The following is a 27,347-nucleotide window of genomic DNA, read 5'->3' on the forward strand; positions in this document are numbered from 1 at the left end:
AGGTCCACTTTAATGTTATGAGCAAAAATCATTGCAGTTTTGACAGGTATCAAAACCCATTATACAACTAAACCAAAAACTGCAACAAAATCTTAATATCAAATAAAATCTAAAATAAAAAAAAAAAACCCTTTCAAAAATATACCAGCTGAAATGTCAGTAAAAACCGTAAACCCCAAATCTTTTGTAGCAGCAGTTTCAAAAAACATTAGTGGGAACAAAAAGCATATTATATACCGTCAGTTCCCTATGCACAATAACTAAACGGAAAACAGTATTTAATAAAGTATAAAACAAGATTCATACATAATTAGACCGTCTGACAGGGAAAATGTATTAATATATTACACACACATACTATATTACCAAAGGTATTGGGATGCCTGATTTTCCATGCACATAATAGGGAGGCTGTCCACAAGGTTTAGGAGTTGTCTATGGGAATGCTTGATCATTCTTTCATCGACGGGAAGGCCTGGCTCGCAGTCTCTGCTCTAATTCATCCCAAAAGTGTTCTATCAGGTCAAGGTCAGAACTCTGTGCAGGCAAGTTCCTCCACCCCAAACTCGCTCATCCATGTCTTTATGGATCTTGCTTTGTGTACTGGCCCAAATCATTTGGTTGCTGGAGGTGATTATGGTGTGGGGTTCTTTTTCAGGGGTTGGGCTTGGCCCCTTAGTTCCAGCGAAGGGAACTCTTAAGGCGTCAGCATACCAAGACATTTTGGACAGTTACATGCTCCCATCTTTGTGGAAACAGTTTGGGGATGGCCCCTTCCTGTTCCAACATGACTGCACATAAGTGCACAAAGCAAGGTCCAAAAAAATACATGGATGAGTTTGGGGTGGAGGAACTTGCACAGAGCCCTGACCTCAACCTGATAGAACACCTTTGGGAAGAATTTGAGCTAAGAACATTCCCATAGACACACTCCTAAACCTTGTGGACAGCCTTCCCAGAAGAGTTGATGCTGTTATAGCTGAAAAGGATGGGCCAACTCAATATTAAACCTTACGGACTAAGACTGGGATGCCATTATAGTTCATGTGTAGTAAAGGCAGGTGTCCCAATACTTCTGGTAATATTGTGTGTGTGTGTGTATGATATATAAACACATACATACATACATACATACATACATACATACAGGGCTTTTTTTCTTGTAGAATAGGTGCAGGAACTCCCCCTTTCTGAGTCACCCCTTGTCTCCACCCACCTCTGAGCACTGTCCCTTGGTTCCACCCCCTACCCACCTCCCACACACAACAAAATACCTCACCCAGCAACAAAAGATTCACCCCAGCAACATCAGATCCCCTCCAGTAGCAACAACGCCTCTCCCAGCAACCAGTATCAATATATCAGCCAACAATAGATCTCTACTTCAACAGGATATACCCTACCAACAACATAAGATCCCCCCCAGCAACAATAGACCCTCACACTATAATAGATCCCTACAAGTGACAATAGATCCCCAAGCAGCCAGCATCAAGAGACCCTCCAACACACCCTTTGCTATTATATACATTCAGTGCTGGAGGTGCCGGAACTGCGTTCCCCCGCGTTCCTGCTGAAAAGAAGCCCTGCATACATACACATTATATATATATATATATATATATATATTTATATATATATATACACACACACACACACACACACACACACACACACACACACACACACACACACACACACACATACATATATATATATATATATATATATATATATATATATATATATATATATATATATATATATATATATACACACACATACACACATATATACATACATACACACATACATACACGTTTTTTGTTATGTGATAAAAGCTAGTGTATGTATTTTTCTGTATAACTGAATTGACATTAACACATTAGTACTTTTTTAAAAACGTACAGGAATTTTTCTTTCCTTGTGCTCTGAGAGTGATTATCACAGGCCCAAGATAAGCATAGCTTTGTTTACATGCAGTTTATCTGCAGCTTGTACTGTAACTACAGACCAGGACTGAAGGCATCTGCCTTTTTAATTAATATCTTTGTGTTAGAAACAATTGGGTACCGTTTGTGATACTTTTTTTTTTTTTATTTGCATTAACATACTATCAGGAGCGATAAATGATGCTTTTGCTGCTGCTGCACTTATGTAATGCTTGCAGAAACATATCACAAACTGTGACCGGCGGGAGTTAGAGAGTATATAGCTGGGTATATACTAGTAGAATTTCGTTTGAAGGAGCAGGATGAAAACAGTTTCTCTAATGAACAAATTTCTAAGTGTATGTGGTTTTCATTTGGCTAAGTTCATTCATTCTAAAATGGCATGTTAAACACAAAGGAAATCTTGAACTACTTTTGGGCAACATTCGCATGTACTGAAAATTTTTGTACAAATTTTTGTCTGAAATTCTACTAGTGTATACCCAGCTTAAGTCTTTAGACAATGATAAATAACAAGTATTTAGGATCTTGGAATTTGGCTTTTCACAATCTGTGGGTTAAATGGTTTAGCTAAACCCACCTCAGTATCAAGCATGTTACACTTCCTTGTCCAGAACATTTTTCAGTGCTGTGATAGATTGACTAACAATCACTCTATCATGCAACACTGTACCAAAATTATTTTGATATAATTTGTTTGAGACATATACAGCTTTCATTTAGGGGCATTTAATAATCACTGGGTTTTTATTTTTACTATACAATAATAAAAAATAATTAATTTGGAAAAAAAAGAAACCAGTTTCCATTACTTTCGGTTATAAAATCTATCAAATAAAAATGGCAGATGTTAAACACTCCCAAAATTACCCCTTTGTGAAAAGTGATTACCAAGGTGATCTAATTTAGTGCCACCACTTTTGCATGTAAAGAAACATGCTGATACTGAGACAGTTTAAAAGTTGCCCACTGAAACCACATACAAGCCTTCCATTATAAGTGGAAGAAAGTTCCTTGGAGGATGAAACTGCAAGCACTAGAGGTATTGGATAAACCCACAACATTTACACCCACCCACTCCTCAAAACAATTCTATAACTATTGATGGCGATTGGCATTTGAAACCTCCCACCCCTCCCTCATCAATGGTGGTCAAAGGCAGTTTCAATTCCCCACCACACACACATTGAATGAAGCCTTCCTCTGTTGCAGCCTCTCCCTCTCTCTCCTCAGATTGCCTGCACTGATCTTCCTTCCTGCCTCTCCCTTTCCCTGCTCTGTTGTGAAAGGAATAGGCAGGTTGTCAACTATAAAACCGTAGTACTGTTTATATTTGTGATCGCCATGATTGGCCATCGCAGGACATAATGCCATTCTGACTGGCTCTGTGCCTTCATCCTACGATAACTGCTGTCTAATGACAGTGGTATCATGCATCATGTGCAGGCAATGTGTGCTGGCTGGGAGCGTGTACCAATAGTAAGCAAAGGGTTGTTTTTAAAGGTCAACTTGTGTTAACTGCTCCCCCCACCACAGCCATTTTAGTACAATGGCAGGTAGGGAGGTGATTGAATAAGAGTGGTGGTCTGCAAGCAGCTACTTATTGGGCGCAGCACAGGAATTATGTATGGCTGCAGGCACTAAAGACTCTGGATGAAACAGGTATGTGCGGCAGATACTTTGATGTTTTATTGTTCAAAATGCTTGAATTCAGCTGCAATGCTGATATCGACTGAATGTAAAAAGCTATTTTACAGTGGCCTGGACCTGTGCTGACAGCTCTCAAAACACAATAAAAGAAAGAGCTAATGTAATAGGGCACATTGCCAATGCTGCTTGACATCCCTGGATAGATTAAAACTCCAATCTATAACCTATTATGTTACATTTTAGTTGAGTATGTACACACATCAAGGACGCAATTTTTAAGTTAACACCCTGGGATAATGACAGCACAAGACATTTTTACCCTGGTTTTACGAGTATGTAAAACTGTGGTACATGGGTTAAAAAAAAACAAAAAACGGTTTAACAGAATTATGCACAGTGATTACATGAATATTACACAAGGCAACCATTGCATAAAAGGTTCTATTACACAAAGCAACTATTGAAAAATAAGTTCCATCATACAAGGCAACTACTGTAAATTGAGTTCTATTACACAAGGCAACTATTGCAAAGTGAGTTCTATAGTTTGATAATATGGCCATACCTTTAGTAAAGCCAATTACACAGTTGAAATTTATACTGTAGAAGGTTACAGATTTACCTGCACACAGATTTGTAAGTCTCTGTGGTCAGACTTTAAATCCAGCCCCCCTGCTAGACACTATATCCAGGTCTGAACATCCACAGGTTCCCTAAAACTCCTGAGTGGGCATTGAAAGAGGCAGCAAAAAAAAAAAAAAAAAAACTGCGTCAATCTGTTCATTTTGCTTTCACTTCCCTTTAGCATGTTTAAAAGGTACGTAGACCCTAACAATGATTATCTTTTATTTGCTCCCTTTCAGCCAGATACCTATACCAGTGAAAGTTTTTTATATCTGTTCCCTAAGTGCAAAAAATACCTGTTGATTTGACAGAAATCTTGTGAGATAATAATGTCCTTTATTTTAGAGAGGAGGAGAGATGTGTGTTCTTTGTAATGCCTCAAAAATAGGGTAGGCAGGAGAATTGGAAAAAAAAAAATTGTAGCAGCTGTGCATGGCAACCAATCAGCTTCTCTATTTATTTTCAAAGCTTTAAGGCCAAATTCACTTTTGCACCACATTACACCTGTATTTAGGGTGAAACATAACATGATGCAAATGGAACCCCACCCTGTAGCCCTCTAGAGGAGCACAACATTTATTTCAATTTTTCCTTGACATATGCTTTAACTTCTTGCACATATGCAACGTCTCTGTGACTCCTAAGGCTACATGTACACGGGACGTTTTAAAAAGTCCTTTGAACGCTGGAATTTAACAGCTATGTAAAATAACGTTTAAAACGTCCATTGTGTTGCGTTTGCAGCTGCGTTTAGCGGGCGTTTGCGCTCAGATCCGTTTTTAGAGGTCAAAAAATCATGCCCCTTTAAAATGAAAAAACGCAAGCGCTAAACGCGGGTGATAATGTTCGGTCGCGTTTTGTGTTTGAAACGTCACCAGAAATTGAGGCCTAATGCTGACTCTCCCTGCCTCAGTTTGAGTGTGGCCCCGATCTACAGGCTTCAGCATGGGGGGGCCGAGATGCCCCCTGACATCAGCCTGGAGGTTACGTGACCACTGTGCTGTCCACTCAGTCCCTCCCACTATAGCCTTAGATCAGGGGGAAGAAGAGCGGCCGGAGATCACATGATCGACCAGAAATGATCTGAAAGAAAGTATTTAGAGGCATAATTTTTTACAAACATGTGCGCAGTCTAGTATGGCTTGGTAGAACAAAGGGGCAGGCAGTAATCGTTCATTGACTTTGCTGCCAGCTACTAATAGCGGCAGGAGGGGAAGGGATCACTCTCAGGCTCACACACAGGAGCTGACAGGCAGGGGGAAAGAGGAGAGCAGCAGGATGACGGAGGATTAGCAGCCACGATTACTGTGGTCAGCACACAGGGAACACAGGATGAACCAGGGTTTCTACAGCATAGAAGGGGACAGATTTACACAGCACCAGCACTGTGCAGTTTAACCTGCTATAAAAAGGAAACTTTTTTTATTTTTTTTAGGGTTACAGCCTTTTTACTATATTTTTTATTTTAACGAAAAATTCCTGTGCTGACAGGTAAAATGCATGCCATATTGGTTACTACAAATTTGCAGCTAGTGACATATTTGTATGTGTTTCCCTCCAACATCCCAAGTCTCCTAAAGGACACCATTTGCATAGCAAATCAACATGCCAGGCATTATAAAATATGAATGCATATAACCTTTACACTGTAGATTAGCATTGGCTGCAAAGCAGCTGAATTGCATACTACATCCCTACTGAATGAACAAGGCTGAAGCACACAACTAATTCACTGCACGTGTGTGGAATTAAATAAGTTGGACAGATCTAGGGCAATCTGACAGTCTCAAGTGGAAAAAAGGCTAAAAGAAAAAAAAAGAAGAAAAAAAAAAGAAGCTGACATGAACACATGATTGTAAACTTTGAAAACGCAGTAAAATCAATCATTCTACATTCACCTAACTGTCCTAAGTGAACTTTCAGCCACTCTGTTATGTATGCAGGCTGTTAAATAATGTGTACAAAAGTCATGGTTATGCCCACAATGAGTCCACATGGACATTACCGGCAACGTGTTTCATGATTGTTAATGCCTAATCTTTAAAGAAAAAAAAAAAAAATGAAACACTGATCAAGCTCTACTATATAAATTGCTGAAGTAAACAAAGCAAATCATGGTATTATACTGTCTCTTATGCTGTACCAAAAGCATCATATAAAAACAATTTCTGATGTATGGGCTAGGAAAACGGCTGATATTCAGAAGAAAACATACAAGTCTCAGCTACTTTGTGTCTTAGTGGCATATTTCCTTATGGCAAACCTGTGCAGTTCAGAAGCAGGGCAAAAGCAGCCTCAGCAAATGTATCCCATCTTCCCCAGGACAGACTCAACACCTTCGCTTTCACACTTCTTTGTTTAGCTGCTGGCATTGCAGTAAGGAAGGCCTATGTATGTTCCCAGTCGCTCAGTTACACAGCGCTGCCCTCTATGACAATCCCCAATAATGCCACCAAGGATATTCCTTTATACCCATAAGTACTGGTTCTTTCTTTCGCTAAAGTTGGCAGAATGAAGTGGCATAAGAGCGAAGGCATGGGGGAGTATTCTTTTTTGCTGGGGACGGCTGCATTAAAGTGAATATGTTGATTAGACCTGCATAGGCAAAGCACAGATTTGCTTTAAAGTGGTTGTAAACCCACTTTGATCACTTTTACCTATAGGTAAGCCTAAAATAAGGCTTACCTATAGGTGCTGTATATATCTCCTAAACTTGCACCGATTAAGAGATATTTACATTGCATGCAGCCGATGACGTCATCGGCGCATGCAGCTGAAGAAACGGCCGCCCGTGCCGTTTCTTCAGAGCCCTGTGCCGTGACTGGCGGCTCGCGCGAGAGTGACGTCACGTGGCTTCGGCTGTATTACTGTACAGCAATACAGCCGGAGTCCGCAGACCCATAAGGAAGACAGGTGAAGATTGATGCGGTCGGCAGCAGGGACAACGCGGGCTTTGCTGCAGGTAAGTGTCACATAATATGCTAGTACGCGATGCATACAAGCACATTATGCATTTACTTTGCAGGGGGGAAAAAAAAAAAAGGAAGAGTTTACTTCCTCTTTAAAAGCTAGAACATGCTGCATGATGGGCTTTTGAAGGAATATACTGACAATGTTAAGAAGCCATTAAACATGACAGCGCACAACATGTATAAATAAATACTAAACTGATAAGAATAGTAAATCTATATTAAAAACAGAGAATAGTGTCAATCTGAATCCTGTTACATAACAGCAGGGCTTCCTCAGGGGAACTGTATGAATAGAGACAAATGGTAAGTAAGTAAAGGTTGGCATTATAAACGTAATCGGCCAGCATTCTGACACATCACAGAATGAACACAAATGAGTGGCACACTACTAAAGATATAATTTTGCAACATACAAATGCTTCTTCCTGAGAATGGTATGCATCTGTGTAGCAACTACCAAATAACCGGATCCGTAACAGGATGCAAATCAAAACTGCTCCTAGCTGTCTTGTCATATCTTTGTACAATCTTTTTTCAGGCCTGCTTTGTATGCAAGGAAAAATAATTTGTTATATCTCAGCCTCTCCCCTCTATAATTTACCCATATTGCAGTCTCTTTAGCTATCATTTTCAAAACTCAAATCATTTGTTCTGTACATTTTTTTTTACTTTTAAACAGTTATGAACGTATCTTGAGCTACAAGTGTGAAAATAAATTAAGTTGATTTACGCACCAAGTAAAAGGACATATACAATGTAAACTATACAAAGACAACTTCATTTACCGCTACTATTGCAATTTCAGAATGTGTTTGTATATGGAACAACCAGTACAGTTCATGTGTTATTAAGACAAAACTGGTTTGAAACGGACAAAATCTGTTGTAGATATTAGAACAGCTAAAAATCCAGAGAAAGGTGATGGTCATAGAGAACAAATCTTATATTCACTGCTTTTCTTCTTGGGGTTCTTGGGTTGCTAGCTGAGAGAAGGTAGAAAGCCACGAGGACATGGCTGACTTTGCACTGATGAGAGCTCCACCAACAGATTGACCTGCACAAGATCAAAGAGATTTCGTTATGTTTTTAAAGAGTATTTCCACTTTTGCAGTTCCATTTAAGAAAAAAAAAAAAAATACTATACAATTGTTGTGTTCCCATTCGCACAGCATACATACGTTTTGTAAAATGTTTTACCTTTTTGAGATTTCTCATGAGAAGGTCTCAGGGGTGACTGCAAGCATTTCTGAACAATGGCAGAGTGAGTCTGTATCACAGTGTCTCTGCTCATGAACAAACAATGTAAGAAGCCTAGCTTATAAATCTTTAAACTTATGTTAGGACAAACAGTGGCCAACTATAGTTTACAACTTGCAATGAGTTCTGCCAGTGAAGACAGGGTTTATTCTGGCAAACATTACCTCCCTAGCCCTCTTATAAACCGTGGGAGCGAAGTAGAATTTTTTAGTGATTGAGTGATCAGAAAATAGCATTTAAAATGGTAATCAGCAATATTTGTTTCTTACGTTATGCTATGTGAATTAACAAATATAAAATCGGTGTTATCCCAATTTGGGTACACACATTGGGAGCGACCATACACAGGGCCAGCTTTACGCAATATCATTTCCTGTGCACTATGGAGCATAGATACAGTATATACATCATATGTGGAACCTAATGGGTTAATCCCTTGCATTGTGTATATACTGCTGATGAGAAAAGACATTTAGAAATTTAGATTTACTAAAACAATTGCATTTCCATGTTCCGTGTACTGTGAGAGATAGTGAATGCAGGCTCCTGGGTTTAGTAACACTTTAAGTAACTGTAGAAAAGGTTATTACTTTCTAGGACTTCCTACTCTGGCAACAGTGGTTGCTCCCCTTTGTTTCTGTCATAGGCTGTCAGAAAGACAGACAAGTGAGGTGAAATCTCTATATCAAGGTCATGGACAGCAAAAATAAATCTGACAGAAGCATTTACTTTTTCCAAGTCTAATCAAAATGTAAAAAAAAAACAAAATAATATTCTGGCCGATAGAATCCATAAAACGCTCATACATTCGACGAGCCTGAATGCGTGTGCAATACACGGCTTTAGGCACATTTTTTAAGCTGCTTTTTCCTGCCAGAAGTAAAAGACGTTCAGTGTAGAAACTCAAAACGTTCAGTGTGCATGAGGCCTTGTAGTGTGCACCATAAAACATGCCTAATTAGTTACTCAAATATGGATTGGGGAAGAGGAAATAACCATAAAATTCTACATCAGAAATATTCAGTTCTAATCTGCATAATTTAGCATAGAAAGTACTAAAGTTAAAAAAACAAAAAAAAAAAAAAACAGGGGGAAAAATATCAGCTTCAGACAGTCAGCAGTGGCAGTCTTGATGAGTCTGTAATAATGGAATTTTTGTACTTACTGTAAAATCCATTTCTCTGAGTTAATCAATTGACACAGCGCTCCATAAATCATAACTATTGGGTTATATTGCCTCCTCTGGGAGTAGGCTCAGGCAGAACAAAAAACACCTGGCTATGCCCACAAGCCGTCCTCAGCTTGGTAAACCCCGCTCTCTGCTCTAGGAAATCAGTTTAGTAGCAAGCTGTATGTGTCCGTCGAACTCAGAGAAATGGATTTTACGGTAAGAACAAAAATCCCATTTTCTCTTATGTTCGACGGACACAGCGCTCCATAAATCATAACTACTGGGACGTCCAAAAGGAAAATGAGAGGTGGGGAAAATAACCCAAGGCTGAATATAAGAGCCCTTAACCAGGACACAGGATCCTTAACCGGGTCACTGGAGCCCCTCCGTTTAAAGAAAAACACCCCTCAAGAGGGAACAGCCCCTCTTAAACAGCAGCCTGCAAAACTTTGCGGCCAAAAGAAGAATCCGCAGATGCCAAAATATCTACCTTATAGAATTTTGTGAAGGTATGCCAGGGCAGACACCTGGCACTTGATGGTACTCAAGCCCAACTTCTGATCAACACCCTGTTGAAGAAAGGTTAAGATCCGAGCCCCAGAAAAGGATTGAGGATCAACTCACACCAAGAAATGTACACTTTCCACGTACAATGGTATATCTTGCTGGAAGACAACTTCCTGGCCTTCACCATAGTAGGGATCACTGATCCAGACAGACTTCTATCCCTCACTACCTGGCTTTCAATAGCGAAGCCATTAAAACCAGTGACTGTAAAGCAGGATGGTAGATCAGCTCTTGGGACAACTGGTCTTCTCTGAGAGGAAGCTCCCAAGGGACTTTTATGGCCACCAGACTGACTTAATTAATCGCAGGGATTAGGAAAAAAGCCTGAAATACTGGTCTTACCGTGGCCCTTGTATGCCTGTGGCATCTGCCAGAGGAACCCGTGATCTCGCCACAAACCTTGGTATACTCTTGTGGTAAAGGAGCTGCATGTAGGACTGTGCAAACAGAACTGTCTTAAAAAGGTGGATACCACCATACTCTGAACCTGTATGCAAAATGGGAGAGAGAACTATCTGTGTGACAGCACCCGGCGAATCACAGCCTGTGGGTTCCTGACGTTTGTCCAGAGGAAGGACCACCCTGGTCAGAATTAGAATCAAACCTAGGGAAAACAATTCCATGGACAGGGATAGGGGGGGACCTTAGGTAGTTCGGACATCACCTGAACCTTTGCAGGAATTAAATCCACACAAGGAGACTCAAGGACTTAAAAAACCTGAAAAGGACATGCTTTGTCCTCCCTTTCTGGGTACCCCCAAAATAATAATTTCATGGATCCCCTTGATGCGCATGAAGGAGGTTAACGAGGTCGTAAACCTGCAAAGATGTCCCCCCACCCCAAAATTGGGTGAGGGCAGAACTTTATGCTGAAGGGGTATTGTCTGCGGGTCTGGATAATCTAGCTCTAGGCTTACCAGACAAAGGATGCTTGGAACCTACTGGGAAAGATTTGAAAGATCTATTTCCCTGGTTCTTAGTCCTAGAAGCACAAAATAATTTTCTATGTGCTGAGAAGTAGGGCCCCTGTCTGCAACGAGGCTCCTTCCTTTTTCTAGACTATGGCAGGAAGGTACTCTTCTTCCCCCGTGATACCCTTAATGAGGTTATCCAGGGTAGCCCCAAACCAGCGTCGCCTTGAAAGGGCAGATTAATGAGAGCTTTCTTAGGGGTTTGGTCTGCGGACCAATTCTTAAGCCACAGCACGCACCTAGTCACCACCGCTGAAACAAAGTTTGGACAGCACAGGAGCTGTATGCAAAGCTCCATCACAAATAAACTGCAGCCCATGGACCAACTGGTCCGCTAAATCAACATAAGCAGCGGAACCTGCTCACTCCCCAGGCCCTGGCGCAAAAGCTTGGCTTATTCAGTTAGGGTCTGAGACACCATGGCTGAGGCAAAGACTGGCTGCAATGTAGAGCCAGCCATAGTAAACATGCTGCTTGCCATAGCCTTGCTGCTTGCCACAGCCACTTGGCTTATTCAGTTAGGATCTGAGACACCATGGCTGAGGCAAAGACTGGCTGCAATGTCGAGCCAGCCATAGTAAACATGCTGCTTGCCACACACAGCCTCCACTTTCCTGTCAGGACAGGGATTCCTTTACTGGGATCATGGTAGCTTTGTTCAACCTGGAAACAGGAGGGTTGTCCACTGGTGGACTAGCCCACTTTAAAAGTGACTCCTCAAAAGGGTAACGTACAGCAAAACGTTTGGGGACCACAAAGGGTAATTTTGGTTGTTCCCATTCTTACAGGAAAACCTGTCAAAATAAGGCAAATATGGAAACACATTTGGAGTGCGAGTTGACTTACATATACCAAACGACACTGTTACGTCCGCAGCTACATCAGCCGCATCCTCCACACTGCAGTGAAAAGTGCATCTAACAGCGCTTTTTAATTCGCTGCTGTGACCATGGAGCAATCATCCGCACTATCAGATGGATTTGGGGGTATGATATTAAGCCCTCCTGGACGTGCCGCATCAGGCTTAGAATCAGATAAGACAGACTGAGCAGGGAAAGGCGTAGTGGCGCTTCTTTTGGCACCACTAAAGGATTCCCCCCAAGGCTCAGGGTACCTATCAGCAGAGAGAGATAACAGGGACCCCCAAGGAATCCCCCTTGGAATCAGGGGAGTGCTGAGAATTCGGACCCAGCATCACCATGGATGCCATCCCTGTTCATATGTCCCAGGCATAGGAAGAGGAAATGGGGGAGGAAGAGGAAGAGGAGCTTCAGCATCCCCTATGAGGCCTTGTGATATCATCGGGCTACACAAACATGGCCACCAACCGGAGACCAGCCAGACTAAGGGGAAATGGCCACCATCAACTATAGCATGCTGCCCTGCCCTGATCTTCCCTGTGCCCTCTGACCCCCTCCTGAAGGTAGGACACATGTTAGGGGAGACTCCACTGTGCACTCTGCACCGGTCTTTGCACTAGGACCTCCCTACACTATACCCATACTCCAAGGAGCATCGGCGACCAACCTTACCAAATCTGCGTACCAAGACTAGCGAGGCCAGTCTGGGGCCACTAGAATCCCTTCCACCTCTATTCTGCGCAGAAGCCTCGACAGGAGCTTCAGCAGAGGGAATGCATAGATCAGCCGATATTGACTCCAAAGAGCCACCAGTGCATCTGTGGCGTTGGCCAGAGGAACCTGCGACCTGGCTACAAACCTCTGAACCTTCTTGTTGAGTTGAGAAGCAAACAGGTCGACATCGGGTGTCCCCCACCGTACACACAGGAGGTGAAACACCTCTGGGTGCAGGGACCACTCCCCCTGATCCAACACCTGACTCCTCAGGTAATCCGCCTGCCAGTTTTCCACACCTGGGATGTGCACTGCAGAAAGGGCTGGAACAAACTTTTCTGCCCATTTCAGGATCTTGGCCACCTCCTGGGCCCCCAAGACACTCTTGGTGCCCCCTTGATGATTGAAGTAAGCCACAACCGTGGCTTGTAACCCGATCGGATCAGTTCGTGGACCCATTTGTCCTGAATCAAGGAAGTCCATTGTTCCCGGAAAGAAGCAAAGACGTCCCCCCACCCCAGAAATGGGTGAGGGCGTTCCTTCATGCAGACGAGGATTTGTCCACAGATCCAGATTGGCCTGTTCTCGGCTTACCCAACCATGTCTTCTTGGAACCCCAAGAAGACCTGAATGGCGTAGCTCCTTTCTCCTGCGACCCGGGGTTACGAAAGGGCTGCCGATGAGAAGTAAATGAAGGTCCCCATCTATTACGCGGTGCCTTGTGGTAGAAGAGTACTCTTGCCACCTGTAAGGCCTTTGACCAACTCATATGGGGAGGATCCAAACAACCTGTCCCCTGTAAAAGGGATGGTCAGAAAAATGGATTTTTGTAAAATCTTACCGTAAAATCCTTTTCTCTTAAGCTCATTGACAGACGTAGTCCTCGTTGATTAATAACAACTTGGGTTATGCTGCCCTCTACAGGAGTAGGACTAGACAGGAAAGAAAACGTTCTGGCCACACCCTAGGGGCAGTCCCAGAGGGTATATCCTCTCACTTCCTGCTACAGCAAATCAGTTATGTCACAAAGCAGTGTTTAGAGAATTTAACCCAACCCAACTCAAAACAGAGGGGCGGGTACTACGTCTGTCAATGAGCTTAAGAGAAAAGGATTTTACGGTAAGATTTTACAAAAATCAATTTTTCTCTGTCGCTCATTGACAGACGTAGTCCTTGTTGATTAATAACAATTCGGGACGTCCCAAAGCAGTACCACAAATGAGGGGTGGGATGACAGAAATCAAAATCCAGAAGGCCCAACCGGAGCCAACCAGAAGCATCAAGGACTCATCGAGCACAAAGATGAGACCTAAGTGAAACATCCAACAAACCCTTGAGGTAGACCAACAGTCTCCTCAGATTGCGGCCTGCAGAACCTTGTGGCCAAAAGAGGCATCTGACGATGCCATCACATCAACTTTATAAAATGTTGTAAAGGTATGAACCGACAATCAAGTCATCGCCTCGAAAACCTGGATCGCTGACGCCTGATGGCGGAAGACCCAGGAGACACTAGGCGCCCGAGTAGAGTGCGCCTTAACAGGGAACGGAGGATTTCGACCCTTAATAGAATAAGCCTGTACCACCGTCTGACTGATCCATCTAGATATGGTCGCGGCAGACACAGGCAACCCCCTTCAAGGGCTATCCGTGATCACAAAAAGTGAGTCCGTCTTACGAAAACAAGTTCGTAGTAGTCAAGTGTATCCTTCTGAACCCCATCCAAGGAGTGTAATGCAACTCCCAAGGATGGCTAGTCTTAGGACACGGGGAAGGTAACACAATATTTTTATTCAGATGAAAACTCTGAAAACCACTTTAGGAAGGAAGGATGGATTCGGAAGAAGAACCACCTTATCCCTATGAACCACCAGAAATGGGGAACGACAAGATAATGCGGCCAGTTCTGACACCCTGCGTGCAGAAGTAATGGCCACCAAGAAGGCCACCTTCTGGGATAATGTAAGCAAGGGAATCTCCCTAATATCTTCAAAGAGAAGTTTCTGAAGAACTGACAACACTAAATTAAGATCCCAGGCGGTAAGGGTGCACGCACTGGCGGAGCCAGATGTCGCACCCCTTGGATGAAATTCCGCACCAAGGAATGATTAGCCAAAGGTTTCTGAAAGAAGATTGCTAACGCTGAAACCTGACCCTTGATAGTGCTCAAGGACAATTTCTGCTCAACCCCTTGTTGCAGAAAGACCAAGAATCGGATCACCGAATAGGTATGTGGGGGAAATCCAAGAGATTCACACCACGCAAATATAAGACTTCCATGTGCTGGAAGTCGCTTTCCTTGCTTTAACTAGAGGTAGGAATAACTGAAGCGGACACTCCCTTGTCCTTCAGTACCTGGGTCTCAATGGCCAGGCCATTAAGCCAGCGATTGTAAAGCAAGATGGAAGATCGGTCCCTGAGACCGCAAATCCTCCCTGAGAGGAAGTCTCCAAGGAGCGTCCGCGACTAGCCTCACCAAGTCGGCGTACCAGGCTCGACGAGGTCAGTCCGGAATTTCCAGAATAACTGGAATTCCCTCCACCTCTATCCTGCGAAGAAGTAACTTGAGAGGATGGAAGGCATGCCATAGCTGATACTGCCCCCACGGGGCGATCAGCGTTTCTGCTGCGTCCGCTAGAAGATCGCGGGTGCGAGCTACAAACCTCCGCACCTTCCTGTTGAGCCAAGGTGCCAACAGATCCACATCCGGGGTGCCCCAATGAAGGGACAGCTAGTGAGATACCTCTGGATGAAGAGGCCATACCCCTTGATCCAGAATCTGACGGCTGAAATAATCTGCCTGCCGATTTCCCACCCCCGGAGTGAACAATGCGGGGAGATCCGGAACAAACCGTTCCGTCCAACGAAAGATGCTAGTCGTTTCGATGGCCACCAGGACATTCTAAGTGCCCCTTTCTTGACATAAGTCACGACCGTGGCATAGTGCGATTGGATCCGAATCGGGCTGCTCTAGAGCTGCTCGGTCCAGTAAATCAGACAAAATCTGATCGCTCTCAGTTCCAATACCCTATTGGTAACCTGGATACTATCGGAAGGAATGACTTCCCTTGGTTGAGCATCGGAGGCTCCCTGGTCCGCTCGCCCAACCGGATCCGATTGTCCAGGAAATCGGAATTCTGATTTCATAAGAAAAGAATCTCTTTCAGGAGAATTCGGGTATGAGACTGGGTATACGGTACTGCCTCTAAGAAGGCCACCATCCGTCCCAGCCGATTGACGGACAGCAACATCCGAATCGTTGACTGAACCTTCTGGAGTTTCTCCGCAAGGAGAAAACCTCTTGCCCAGGATGTATCCAACCTTAGGCCCATATAGTTCAGTCTCCTTGTGGGAACCAGGGATGTGGGAAAGCGAAGAAAAACGCTGATGTCCTGCGATGATGGGGATATAAAGATAGGCATCCTAAATTTCTATGGACGCCAGGAATCCCCCTGATGCAGGGAAGCCACCACTGTTCGGATGGACTTTATTTTTCCCCAAGTCCAGAAATTGGACGCACCTTGCCCTCTTTCCTGGGCATTGTGAACAGGTTTGAATAGAACCCCCTGAAACCGTTAAATGTTAGCAGGGAAGAATCGCACTGGTGGAAGTGATCGAAACTCGATCCTGTATCCTGACCGTATGACCTCGCGAACCCCTTAGTCTGGGGTTCCGGCAAGCCATGGATCCGGAAACCGGTGAAGACGTCCCCCCCACTCCAGAGATGGGTAGGGGCGCATCAGGCTGTATTTTTCAGGCTTGGCTGAGCCGGACTTTTTGTTTAGCCGACCAGCGCCCTTTGAAACCCCTCTAAAGGGGCTTTGGAGGGTTTCGCCTTATCGCCCGCCCTCGCGGAACGAACAACTCCTTATGAGCAGAAAGGGAAGGTCCTCGTTGGCTACGAGGTCCTCTTTATCCTAACAGTCTGTGGCAAGACAGCAGGTGGTACCGTCTATCCTTTAAAGAGGGATTCCTCAAACGGATAGTGCCTAGCCATGCGTTAGGAAATAACAGGGGTTCGTTTCAAAACGACCCCATTTGGGTAAAGGAAAATCCTTCGCCCTTTTGGTAGGCTAACAAGTACCAAAAAGGAATTTCAGTCTCAGCTACCTCTGCCGGTATAACCTCAAGACCAAAGGTTTCCCGGACGGACACAACTAGTGCATCCACCACTCTTGTGCTATGGCGGAGGCAGAAACGTTCTCCTCACTGCTGAGGAGACATTACCTGAGACAACAGCCCCATAAGAGGGACCTGCAGCTGCATTGACCAGCTCTGAATCCGTATCTGAAGTATCAGATAAACAATAGGGGTAGGCGGGGGTCGCTTCTTGACCCCCGTCCCTGACAGGCCACCTCCACCCAGGATACCAAAGACTCCAAAACTGCAGATAATGCATTAAAAACAAGTGGGGTACTGGAGGGTCCTGCGGCCACCTTGAGGGGATCAGGTGGGGATACCTATGCGGCAGGGTCAATGATTATACAAGACACTTGCCAGCGACAAAAAATGACAAAGTAAAAAACTTTTTTTTTTTGTGTCCCCCAGTCGCAACAGCGCCCCTCAGTGTTACCTGCCTTTTTGGACCCCACAGAGAGAGAGAGAGAGACCCCAAGGCTCATCCCTGATGCACAGAAGTTTTCATCAGCTTGCTCAGTGCTGTCCTGTTACAGACAGGAAGTCTTTGGCCCTATTTCCTGGGTAAAGGAGGCGGCTCCGCCCCTTAACACGCCTGCCGGCGCTTCCCCCTGGCTCCATGAGGTGTTTGGTCACCTCAAACATGGCCGCCCCCATGTTGGAGACACGAGGCTACGCCAATATGGCGGCCTCGTGTGCTCTGCAAGAAAATGGCGGCGGCCTGTTAGGATAGCGGCGGCTTAGCAGCGGCCTGCGGGATGCTGTATACGGCCTAGCGGCCTGTGCTACCACAGTAATATTCTAGTACTGCCACTGACTTCAGTCATCTTTACAGTTTTGAAATGACATTAGATTGTCAGCTCCCAAACCAAGCCTCCTGGTTACTTGTTCACAAAAATCACACTCAAATAGGGGGATCTGTGACATGTTATAGGATAGAGGGGAGACCCATCCTTACCATTTCAGAGAGGGGCCCGCGTTCACCACAAAACCCGTCAGGGGAAAAGGGGGAACATACTACTCACCATACCGGAACCAGGCGGGCGCCAACTCCTGACAGTACCCCTCTCCACCGGGGTGGGAGGGCTGTCAACCAATACGGACGCCGTGACTCATGGTCATTGGCGTTTCAGCGAGACGTTTAACTCGCAGGGTCAGTCCCCGTCCAGTGGGACTATGTCGCGGCCGACCCAGCGCGGGGCTATGGCCTGCACGCGCTCGTAGGCTGAACTGGGGTGACCACTGGATCTCAACATCCAGCCCATCGCCCAGTTCCAGCTTTCTTGCTTGAAGATCTCACAGGAACACTGGAGGAAAAAAAAAGCTGTCTAAAAATCTTCTAAGAAAAAAATCCTGCCAGGACCGAAGATCCCAGCAAGGTATCTAGGTCCTTACTCCTAACTAGACAGAAAAAAACTGATTTGCTGTAGCAGGAAGTGAGAGGATATACCCTCTGAGACTGCCCCTAGGGTGTGGCCAGAACATTTTCTTTCCTGTCTAGTCCTACTCCTGTAGAGGGCAGCATAACCCGAGTTGTTATTAATCAACCAGGACTACGTCTGTCAATGAGCGACAGAGAAAGAGCCTTTTTGGAAGCTTGGTCCGCAGACCAGCTTTTTAGCCACACCATGCATCTAATAGCAATCCCCACCGCAGACACTCTGGCAACCAGAGGGGCTCTATCAGGCACGGTGAGAGCTGCTCCGTTTCCAAGTCACCTTTTAGAAACTTTGCCCATTCTGTAATGGTCTGTGACACCAGAGTGATCACAAAGACCGGTTTTAGTATTTAGCCGGCTAATACATGCAAATGGCGGGTCAGAGACTCAATGCGTCTATCTACAGGGTCTGTAAATACCAGGGACTCCTCCACCAAAACCACAGTAGACTTTATTAGTCTGGAAATCAGATGATCCACCTTTGAGGGTAAAGTCCATCTAGCAGATACCGTGTCCGTGAAGGGCGTATCGCCTTTTAAAGCGCTTAGTCACCACCAACGTTTGATGCGCCCCCACTGTTCATTGTCAATGTTGTCAAAAATTTCCGGACAGGGAAAAACCTTGCCCGACTTCTGGGATTTGTGGGTGCCAAAAGACATCTGTGTTCCTGACACTGTAGAGTCATCCCCCATTTTTAAAGTTTCCCCCACTGACACTATAAGTGCCTCCACCAGCGCGCTTTCCCGCACGGCTGCTGACGAGGACATATCCTCCTCGCTGTCAGAATGCAGAGACACAGTTCCACCAGGATGGTATGCTATCTACCTCAGAATTTGAGCATACTATAGAGGCAGGGGAAGGCATAGGATGCTTTCTGTTAGTGGCCTTTTTTAAAAACTAAATTCACTTTTGACACCAGGTTTTCCAAAACTGCTGTATAAGCAGACAGCGGCTGTGAACCGAAGGGGGTATGTAGGTCAGATTTGGTCCTGGGACTCAATATTTACAAGAAAAGCAGTGTCACTAAGAAAACTGCAAAAAACACGATCCGCACCGCTGCACCACAAGTCTCAGCCCTAGTGAGTGAGAAATACCTACAGGGACCCCAGTAACATACCACCAAAACGATATGGAGGGATACAGGAACGTTCTGTGCAGAGAGAAAAAACTATCTGACACAAGAACAGGAAAAACCTGGGTCATGTGTTAGAGTCACCCTAGCTTCTCCCTTGCTGTCCAGCTAACGTGGACTCCATGCATTCCTATGGGGAAACTACCAAAACATGGCCGCCCATGCATTCCAATGAGTAACATTTACATTGTTGCAGAGCAAAAACTACAGCAAAATGGCAGCCCCTACGGCACGCCATGCGGTCTCCAGGATCCCCCAGGGGGGTCATCAGACAGTGGCATCGGGGGGGTCCCCAGGAGAGGTTCCCACCAAGACAAACCTCTTCCCACCGCGGAACCGGTGTAAGCCGTAATACATCCGCCCCCCTGAGGTAGGAACCTGCTTGTGGGGGGGGGGGGGGGCTGGTATCACGAGAGGCCAGGGGAACTGAGGGATACCCGAGGGCCCGACTTTCCCAGGGAGGGGGCCCACGTCCACCCCGAGACTGCCAGAGAAATGTGGGGACACTTACTCACCATACCAACGGCATCAGGTGGGCACCACTCCGAACAGACCACCTCTCCACATGGGGTGGGGGTGCTGACGGCCAGGGAGTATGCTTTGACTCAGGGCATCCCAGGTCGCGTGTGTCCCGGTGAGGTGTTTCACTTGCAGGCCAGCCCCCATCCATCGGGGCTCTGTTGTGGTGGGGCCTAGTGCTGGACTATAACCTGCTCACACTCGCTGGCCGGACTGGGAGACCTTAAGGATCTAGCATATCCAGTATGAAACCCAGTCAGCTCTTGCTTATAGTTCTCTCAAGAACAACTAAAAAATAGTCTTACAAAAAGGTTCCCAAAAAAAAAAAAAAAGCAGCTAAGATCAAAGTCCCAGCAGGGAACTAGGTCCTACTCCTAAAATAGGCAGAAACAAACTGAGGGCTATAGCAGAGTGCGTGGGTGTATGCCTGCAGGGACTGCCCCAAAGGCGTGGTAAAGTTTTTTCCTGCCTAGTGTTCTACTCCTATAGGGGGCAGCATAACCCAATGGTCAAGAAGAATATGGAACTGCGTCTGTCAATGAACGATAGAGAAAAGTGGTTTCCTTTACTATTCAAAATTTTGAGGGATATTAATGCTCAGTTAACCATGTCTGCTTTTCCCATGAATGGAGTACATCTAATTTTTAAAAGATTACAGATAATTGTGATGCATAAAAAATGTGCATGCTGTAGCTCTGCCATGTAGTGAAAGATGCTCCTAAGGCACTTTTAACATGATGAAAACTAAGGCGCTAATTTACAATGAAGATCAAATATTGCCACTCTCCCCCTGCTATAATTTTATTGGCTATGCAAACTGAAGGCCACATTTTAGGGCCCATTCATAAAAGGCAAACCACAGTATGGAGCCAGCAGAACCCCCGAAGTTCTCTCTGCTTAACGCAGCAGAGAAAGCTCAGTGACTAGAAGAGAGCCTTTTCTTTTTCTTTAAGGCAATGGCTGCATTAAATACATACTGGTGCTTTTAAATGTCACCCTTAAAGTAAGATTTAAATCCCAATCATTTTGGGATATTTTCAGAAGCATGTAAAGAAAATTTAATGTGATTATTCTTACCTACAGCTTTACTGGTCTGAACCACATTGCGGCTAGTGGTTACAACGGCATTGCCTATCTTCTTGCCTCGCTCGCTGTTCTGTACAGAACTTCAAAAGAAGATCATGTTAGGGTCATGCTAGTCATTTATCAAGCAGATGTCAGTAATTTGGAACAGCATATAAAAGACACCCAATGGATTTTTTTCAAATAATACAATGTATATATTTACGCAAAACAAAAATTACTTTATGTAGGTAATAAAAAAAAATATAAAACTTTATGGGCAAATATTCAGTATTGTTTGCTCACACTTTGAATACTTACTGTGAAAGTCTTAACTTCACATCTGCTACACTGTAATGGCCCTGGAATGGATGGCTGGAATAGATAACACATTGCATTAATCATTGCCTTATACATGGTACTAACTAAGGCCCCTTTCACACAGGTGGACCGTTCAGATCCGCCTGTCCGTTTTTATAGCGGATCTGAACGAATGCCCCATGCATCTCTATGAGACATCGGATGTCAGCTGAGACATGTCCGCTGACATCCGAACCGTCAAATCTGGACAGATGGAAACCCTATTTTCTATCTGTCCAGCGGATCGGATGAGAACGGACAGACAGTCTGTTCCCATCCGATTCCCCCATAGAGAACAGCGGGGACCTGACAGCTCTGTCTCCACACACAGCGTGGAGACAGAACTGCCATCCGTCTGCTCAGGGGGGGTTTGGCGGATCGATCACCCGCTGAGAAAAACTGAGTCTGCCGACGGACTTCCCTGTGTGTGAAGTGGCCCAGTTCGCAAGGATTTTCAATTTGATCATTGAGAGAAATATTTTTTTTTTTTTTTTTTAACCAGTTTGTCTATTATCATTTGTTCTGGGTGGACGTCATATGACATCCTCCCGAAACACTTCTTGCGTGTTGCTAGCTGTGATTGGTCACAGTGATCACAAGGTACAGACAGGGCCAATCACAGCCCGTCTGAATGAATAGATTTCATTCAGTAAAAATGGTTGCTTATAATAGTGAAATTCACTAGTATAAGCAACCGTATTGTGTAAAAATAAAAAAAAAATAAAAAATCCTGATCACTTACCCAGAGTAGAACAATTTTACTATGGTAACACTGTATTACTCTGGTCACAGTATTAAAAAAAATTGTGAAAAAAAAAAAAAAGAGAAAAAGTAATACATATTTTTGTTTTTTTTTTTTAATAAAAAAATACATACGGTCCATAGTGTCCCTAAACACCATCATACCCGTTATATTGGGAAGCTGTACTACACTGGTGACAATATGTAAACAAAAATTGTGAAAACCCACAATTTTTTTTTTTCTCCAAAAAATTGTGACAAAAAAAGTACAACTCCAAAAAACTCGCTATGCCTCTTACTAAATACCTTGGACTATCTACTTTGCAACAGGAGTCTTCTGGGTGATATTTTTACTGTCCTGGAATTTTTTGGGCCTCAAGAAATTAGACATGCCATCAGTACTTCAGGATTGATCGATTTTAAGAGATATATATATATATATATATATATATATATATACACATACATACATACATACCATAGTTTGTGGACTCTTAACTTCCCTGCAGTCTAAATATTAAACAATGATTTTCACCAAAAAAATTTAGCAGAATACGGTTTGGCCTAAATTTATGATGAAAGATTTATTTGCAAAATTTTATGACACAAACTTTTATTTCAACATTTTTGGTCTTGTGTGAAAAAAATTATAAAAATGAAATATGGGTACAGTTTTGTATGACCGCGCAATTGTTATTCAAAGTGTTACAGCGCTAACAGCTGCAAATTGGCCTGGGCAGGAAGGGGGTGAAAGTGCCCAGTATTGAAGTGGTTGAATACCCCTTCCAATTCATATAATTTTACTCGCAGGAATTAATACAATAGCCTTAAAAGTCATATTGTGTAGATTCGCAAATGTAAAAGATTGTATTTTTATTAACACACATTTATTTTTAAAATCTGGCTATTTTTAAATAATATCCTACATTTTTTTTTCTTTTTACCTTGGAGTCACTTCTGCAAGAGCTGGATGTTTGTTGCTATTCCACACTCTATAGTTGTGCGTGATTTTCCACATTCCTACAAAGACAGACCCGTAATCGGACAGAATCTTCTCATTGTCTGAAAAAAAAGAGTCACAGAACACAAGCCACATTAAAATTACTTCTATAACTCTGCCAGAGCAATTTTTGCACACATTTAAAAAAAATTATTTAACGCAAAATATATGCACACAAACGCAATATAGTTCCCAATTTCATATATTATATATACACATACATATATATATACATATATATATATATAGCTGAGGTTGTGCCATGTAAATAGATACCCAACATGTCAAACCTTCAACACTGCACGTGCCTGTGAAATAGCGATAAACTTCAGTACCCTATATTTTTCATGGGCGACGCTTTAAAAGCCACTAGAGGTCACCAGTTGAGAGTTCACCATGAAAAATGGGCCTAGAACTATTGCTCCCACACTTGCTTGCCAGTGATATGTAACTGGTGTAGCGCAATCAATGTTTTTGTGCACTGGCGCCCCTGACGTGTGCATGTGGGGTTGGGTCCAATTTTTTGGGGAGAATTTTAAATGCTTTGGTGTAAGTTACATTTTTTAGTTATTATTATACAGAACTTCTATTGCTCCATCAGTTTGCACATCGCTTTACAATATAAAAGGGAGACCGTTACAAAACAATAAAATAAAAGAGGGCACTGCTCTTAAGAGCTTACAATCTAATAGACTTTTTTTTTTTTTACTAAACAATTTTTTTCATCACTTAGGCCCCTGGCTGCTTACCAAACCCGCAAGGGTCAATGGGCATGTAAACTGATGTGGGATGAATCCACGGAACAAAAAACGATCAGCGCTGGTCCGTGGGGGTTCATTCCTTACCAGTTTATTCCTTATTCGTGTTTATCACACCTAAACTCAGGGACCAAATTTTGGCCCACGCGTGTCTTGTCACGTGGCAAAATTACAGAGTTTGAGGTAATGAAACGTGCCTTACACATTTTGCCGCAATTTGGAGCCACAGCGATTCTGCCTATACGTGAAAATCCCCTATGGGATGTATAGTTTTAGTGATAGATTATCTTTAATAAGACATCAGGGGTCTTAAGGACCTCATGATGCCCCACCTGCCCTCCAATGCAACTAATGGTGGGCAGATTGCACTATGATGTTCAGTGTGTGATGTCAGATCCCCCGCCCCCTGGAAGCTCCGATATACCCCTTGATCTGTGTACCATACCTTAAAAAAATAGCTCAGAGAAGCACAAAAACTGCTACTGCTGACTTCTTGGTATGCAAATACTGACTGCCTGTTTGCCATACTGACCCTCTTGCGTCAATACTGTGTGTCACTGAACTGAAACAAGTTTGCACGTAAGAAATTCTGACCTTATCAGTATACTTGCTGACGGTCAGTTACTCTGAAAATATAGAAGTCTGTTAACCAGCCTAATAAGTCAGGAAACTAGCACTTTGAAACTTTCTGTGTTTCTCTTCGGAAAGGTTTTCTTTAACTACTTCTTGACCAGAAGGTTTTCCCCCTTAATGACCAAAGCATTTTTTGCGATACGGCACTGCATTATTTTAACTGACAATTGCGCGGTTGTGTGACGCTGTACCCCCAATAAAATTGAGGTCCTTTCCCCACAAATAGAGCTTTCGTTTGGTGGTATTTGATCACCTCTGCAATTATTATTTTTTGCACTATATAAACAAAAAAGAAAAAAAGTGACAATTATGAAAAAAAAAAAAAAAAAAAAAGGATTTTTGTAAGAACTTACCGTAAAATCCTTTTCTCTTAAGCTCATTGACAGACGTAGTCTTCTTGATTCTCAAGAGCTGGGTTATGTTGTCTCCGCAGGAGTAGGACTAGGCAGAATGACAAAACGTTCTGGCTCCACCCTAGGGGCAGTCCCTGAGGGTATATCCTCCCTCTCTCTGCTACAGGGAATCAGTTCTGTTTAAAGCAGTACAGAGAATTTAACCCAACCCAACTCAATGATAGAGGGGCGGGTACTACGTCTGTCAATGAGCTTAAGAGAAAAGGATTTTACGGTAAGTTCTTACAAAAATCCATTTTTCTCTATCGCTCATTGACAGACGTAGTCTTCTTGATTCTCAAGAGCTGGGACATCCAGAAGCAGTGCCACAAATGAGGGGTGGGATTGACAAAATCAAATCCAATCTAGAAGGCCCACCGGTGCCAAACTAGAAGTTTTAAAGGCTCATTATAAACAAGAATGAGGCTAAAGAAAAAATTTTCCAACGGAAAAAAACCCTCGAGGTAGACCACTGGTCTCCTCAAATTGCGGCCTGCAAAACCTTGCGGCCAAATGAGGCATCAGACGATGCCATTACATCAACTTAATAATGTTTAGAAAAGGTATGCACCGACGACCAGGTAGCCGCCTTGCACACCTGGACCACTGACGCCTGATGGCGAAAGGCCCATGACGCACTAAGTGCCCGAGTGGAGTGCGCCTTAACAGGGAACGGGGGCTCCCGACCCTTAATAGAATAAGCCTGTACTACCGTCTGTCTGATCCATCTGGAAATGGTCGCGGCAGATGCAGGCAACCCCTTTTTGGGTCCATCTGGGATCACAAAAAGTGAATCCGTCTTGCGAAACGAGTCTGTCGTTTTCAAGTATACCCTGATCGCCCGGACCACATCCAAGGAGTGTAAAGCAAACTCCCGAGGATGACTGGGCTTAGGACACAGGGAAGGTAATACAATTTCTTCATTCAGATGAAATTCTGAAACCACTTTTGGTAGGAAGGATGGAATCGGACGAAGAACCACCTTATCTCTATGAACCACCAGATATGGTGAACGACAAGATAATGCGGCCAGTTCTGACACCCTGCGTGCAGAAGTAATAGCCACCAAGAAGGCCACCTTCTGGGACAACGTGGGTAGAGGAATCTCCCTAATATCTTCAAAAGGAGGTTTCTGAAGAACCGACAACACTAAATTAAGATCCCAGGGGGGTAACGGCGCGTGCACTGGCGGAGCCAGATGTCGCACCCCCTGGATGAAATTCCGCACCAAGGAATGAGTAGCCAAAGGCTTCTGAAAGAAGATGGCTAATGCTGAGACCTGACCCTTGATAGTACTCAAGGCCAGTTTCTGCTCAACCCCTTGTTGCAGAAAAGCCAATATTCGACTAATCGAATAAGACCGAGGACGGAACCCCAAAGGTTCACACCATGCAATGTAGGACTTCCATGTGCGATGATAAATCTTTCTGGAAGTCGCTTTCCTTGCTTCAACTAGAGTAGGAATAACTGAAGCTGACAAACCTTTGTCCTTCAGCACCTGGGTCTCAATAGCCAGGCCGTTAAAGCCAGCGATCGTAAAGCAGGATGGAAGATCGGTCCCTGAGACAGTAGATCCTCCCTGAGAGGAAGTCTCCATGGAACGTCCGCCACCAGTCTGACCATGTCGGCGTACCAAGCTCGACGAGGCCAGTCCGGAGCTACCAGGATTACTGGGATTCCTTCCTCCTCTACCCTGCGAAGAAGTCTTGGCAGTAACGCGAGAGGAGGGAAGGCATATATTAGCTGGTATTGCCCCCACGGGGCGATCAGTGCGTCTGCGGTTTCTGCTAGAGGATCGCGGGAGCGAGCCACGAATCTCTGAACTTTCCTGTTGAATCGTGATGCCAACAGATCCACATCCGGGGTGCCCCACCGTAGGCACAACTGGTGGAAAACGTCTGGATGGAGGGACCATTCCCCCTGATCCAGGGTCTGACGGCTGAGATAATCTGCCTGCCAATTCTCCACCCCCGGAATGAACACCGCAGAGATTGCTGGAACAAATCGTTCCGCCCAGCGAAGAATGCAAGCCACTTCTTTGGCCGCTCGGACACTCTTGGTGCCCCCCTGATGATTGACATAAGCCACGGCCGTGGCATTGTCCGACTGGATCCGAACCGGGCTGCCCTGGAGCTGCTCGGTCCAGTGAATCAGACAAAGTCTGATCGCTCTCAGTTCCAATACATTTATCGGTAACCTGGATTCTTCCGGGGACCAAAGTCCCTGGACAGATAACTGACCAAGAATTCCTCCCCATCCGGATAGACTGGCATCCGTGGTCACTATCGTCCAATATATTGGCAGAAATGACTTTCCCTGGCTGAGCATTGGAGACCGAAGCCACCAAACCAGAGACTCTCTGGTCTGTTTGCTCAATCGTATCTGATTGTCCAGGGATTCCGGATTCCGATTCCATCTGAGAAGAATCTCTTGCTGA

General features: G+C 44.2%; 1 protein-coding gene across 1 annotated transcript in view; it reads right to left on the bottom strand.

The window, feature by feature from the left end:
• Positions 1-7,440: 7,440 nt before the first annotated feature.
• Positions 7,441-27,347, bottom strand: part of AVL9 (AVL9 cell migration associated) — a 122,722-nt gene continuing 102,815 nt past the window's right edge. Inside the window, exons 13-16 of the mRNA XM_082258829.1 lie at positions 23,072-23,189; positions 21,348-21,401; positions 21,042-21,130; positions 7,441-8,252 (exon numbers count right to left, since the gene is read on the bottom strand). Coding sequence (XP_082114955.1) covers positions 8,146-8,252; positions 21,042-21,130; positions 21,348-21,401; positions 23,072-23,189 — 368 coding nt within the window. The 3' untranslated portion in view covers positions 7,441-8,145. The remainder of the gene's footprint in view (positions 8,253-21,041; positions 21,131-21,347; positions 21,402-23,071; positions 23,190-27,347) is intronic.

The sequence above is a fragment of the Pelophylax lessonae genome (genome assembly GCF_965119305.1).
Source record: "Pelophylax lessonae genome assembly, chromosome: 5".
In the NCBI taxonomy this organism is placed as follows: domain Eukaryota; kingdom Metazoa; phylum Chordata; class Amphibia; order Anura; family Ranidae; genus Pelophylax; species Pelophylax lessonae.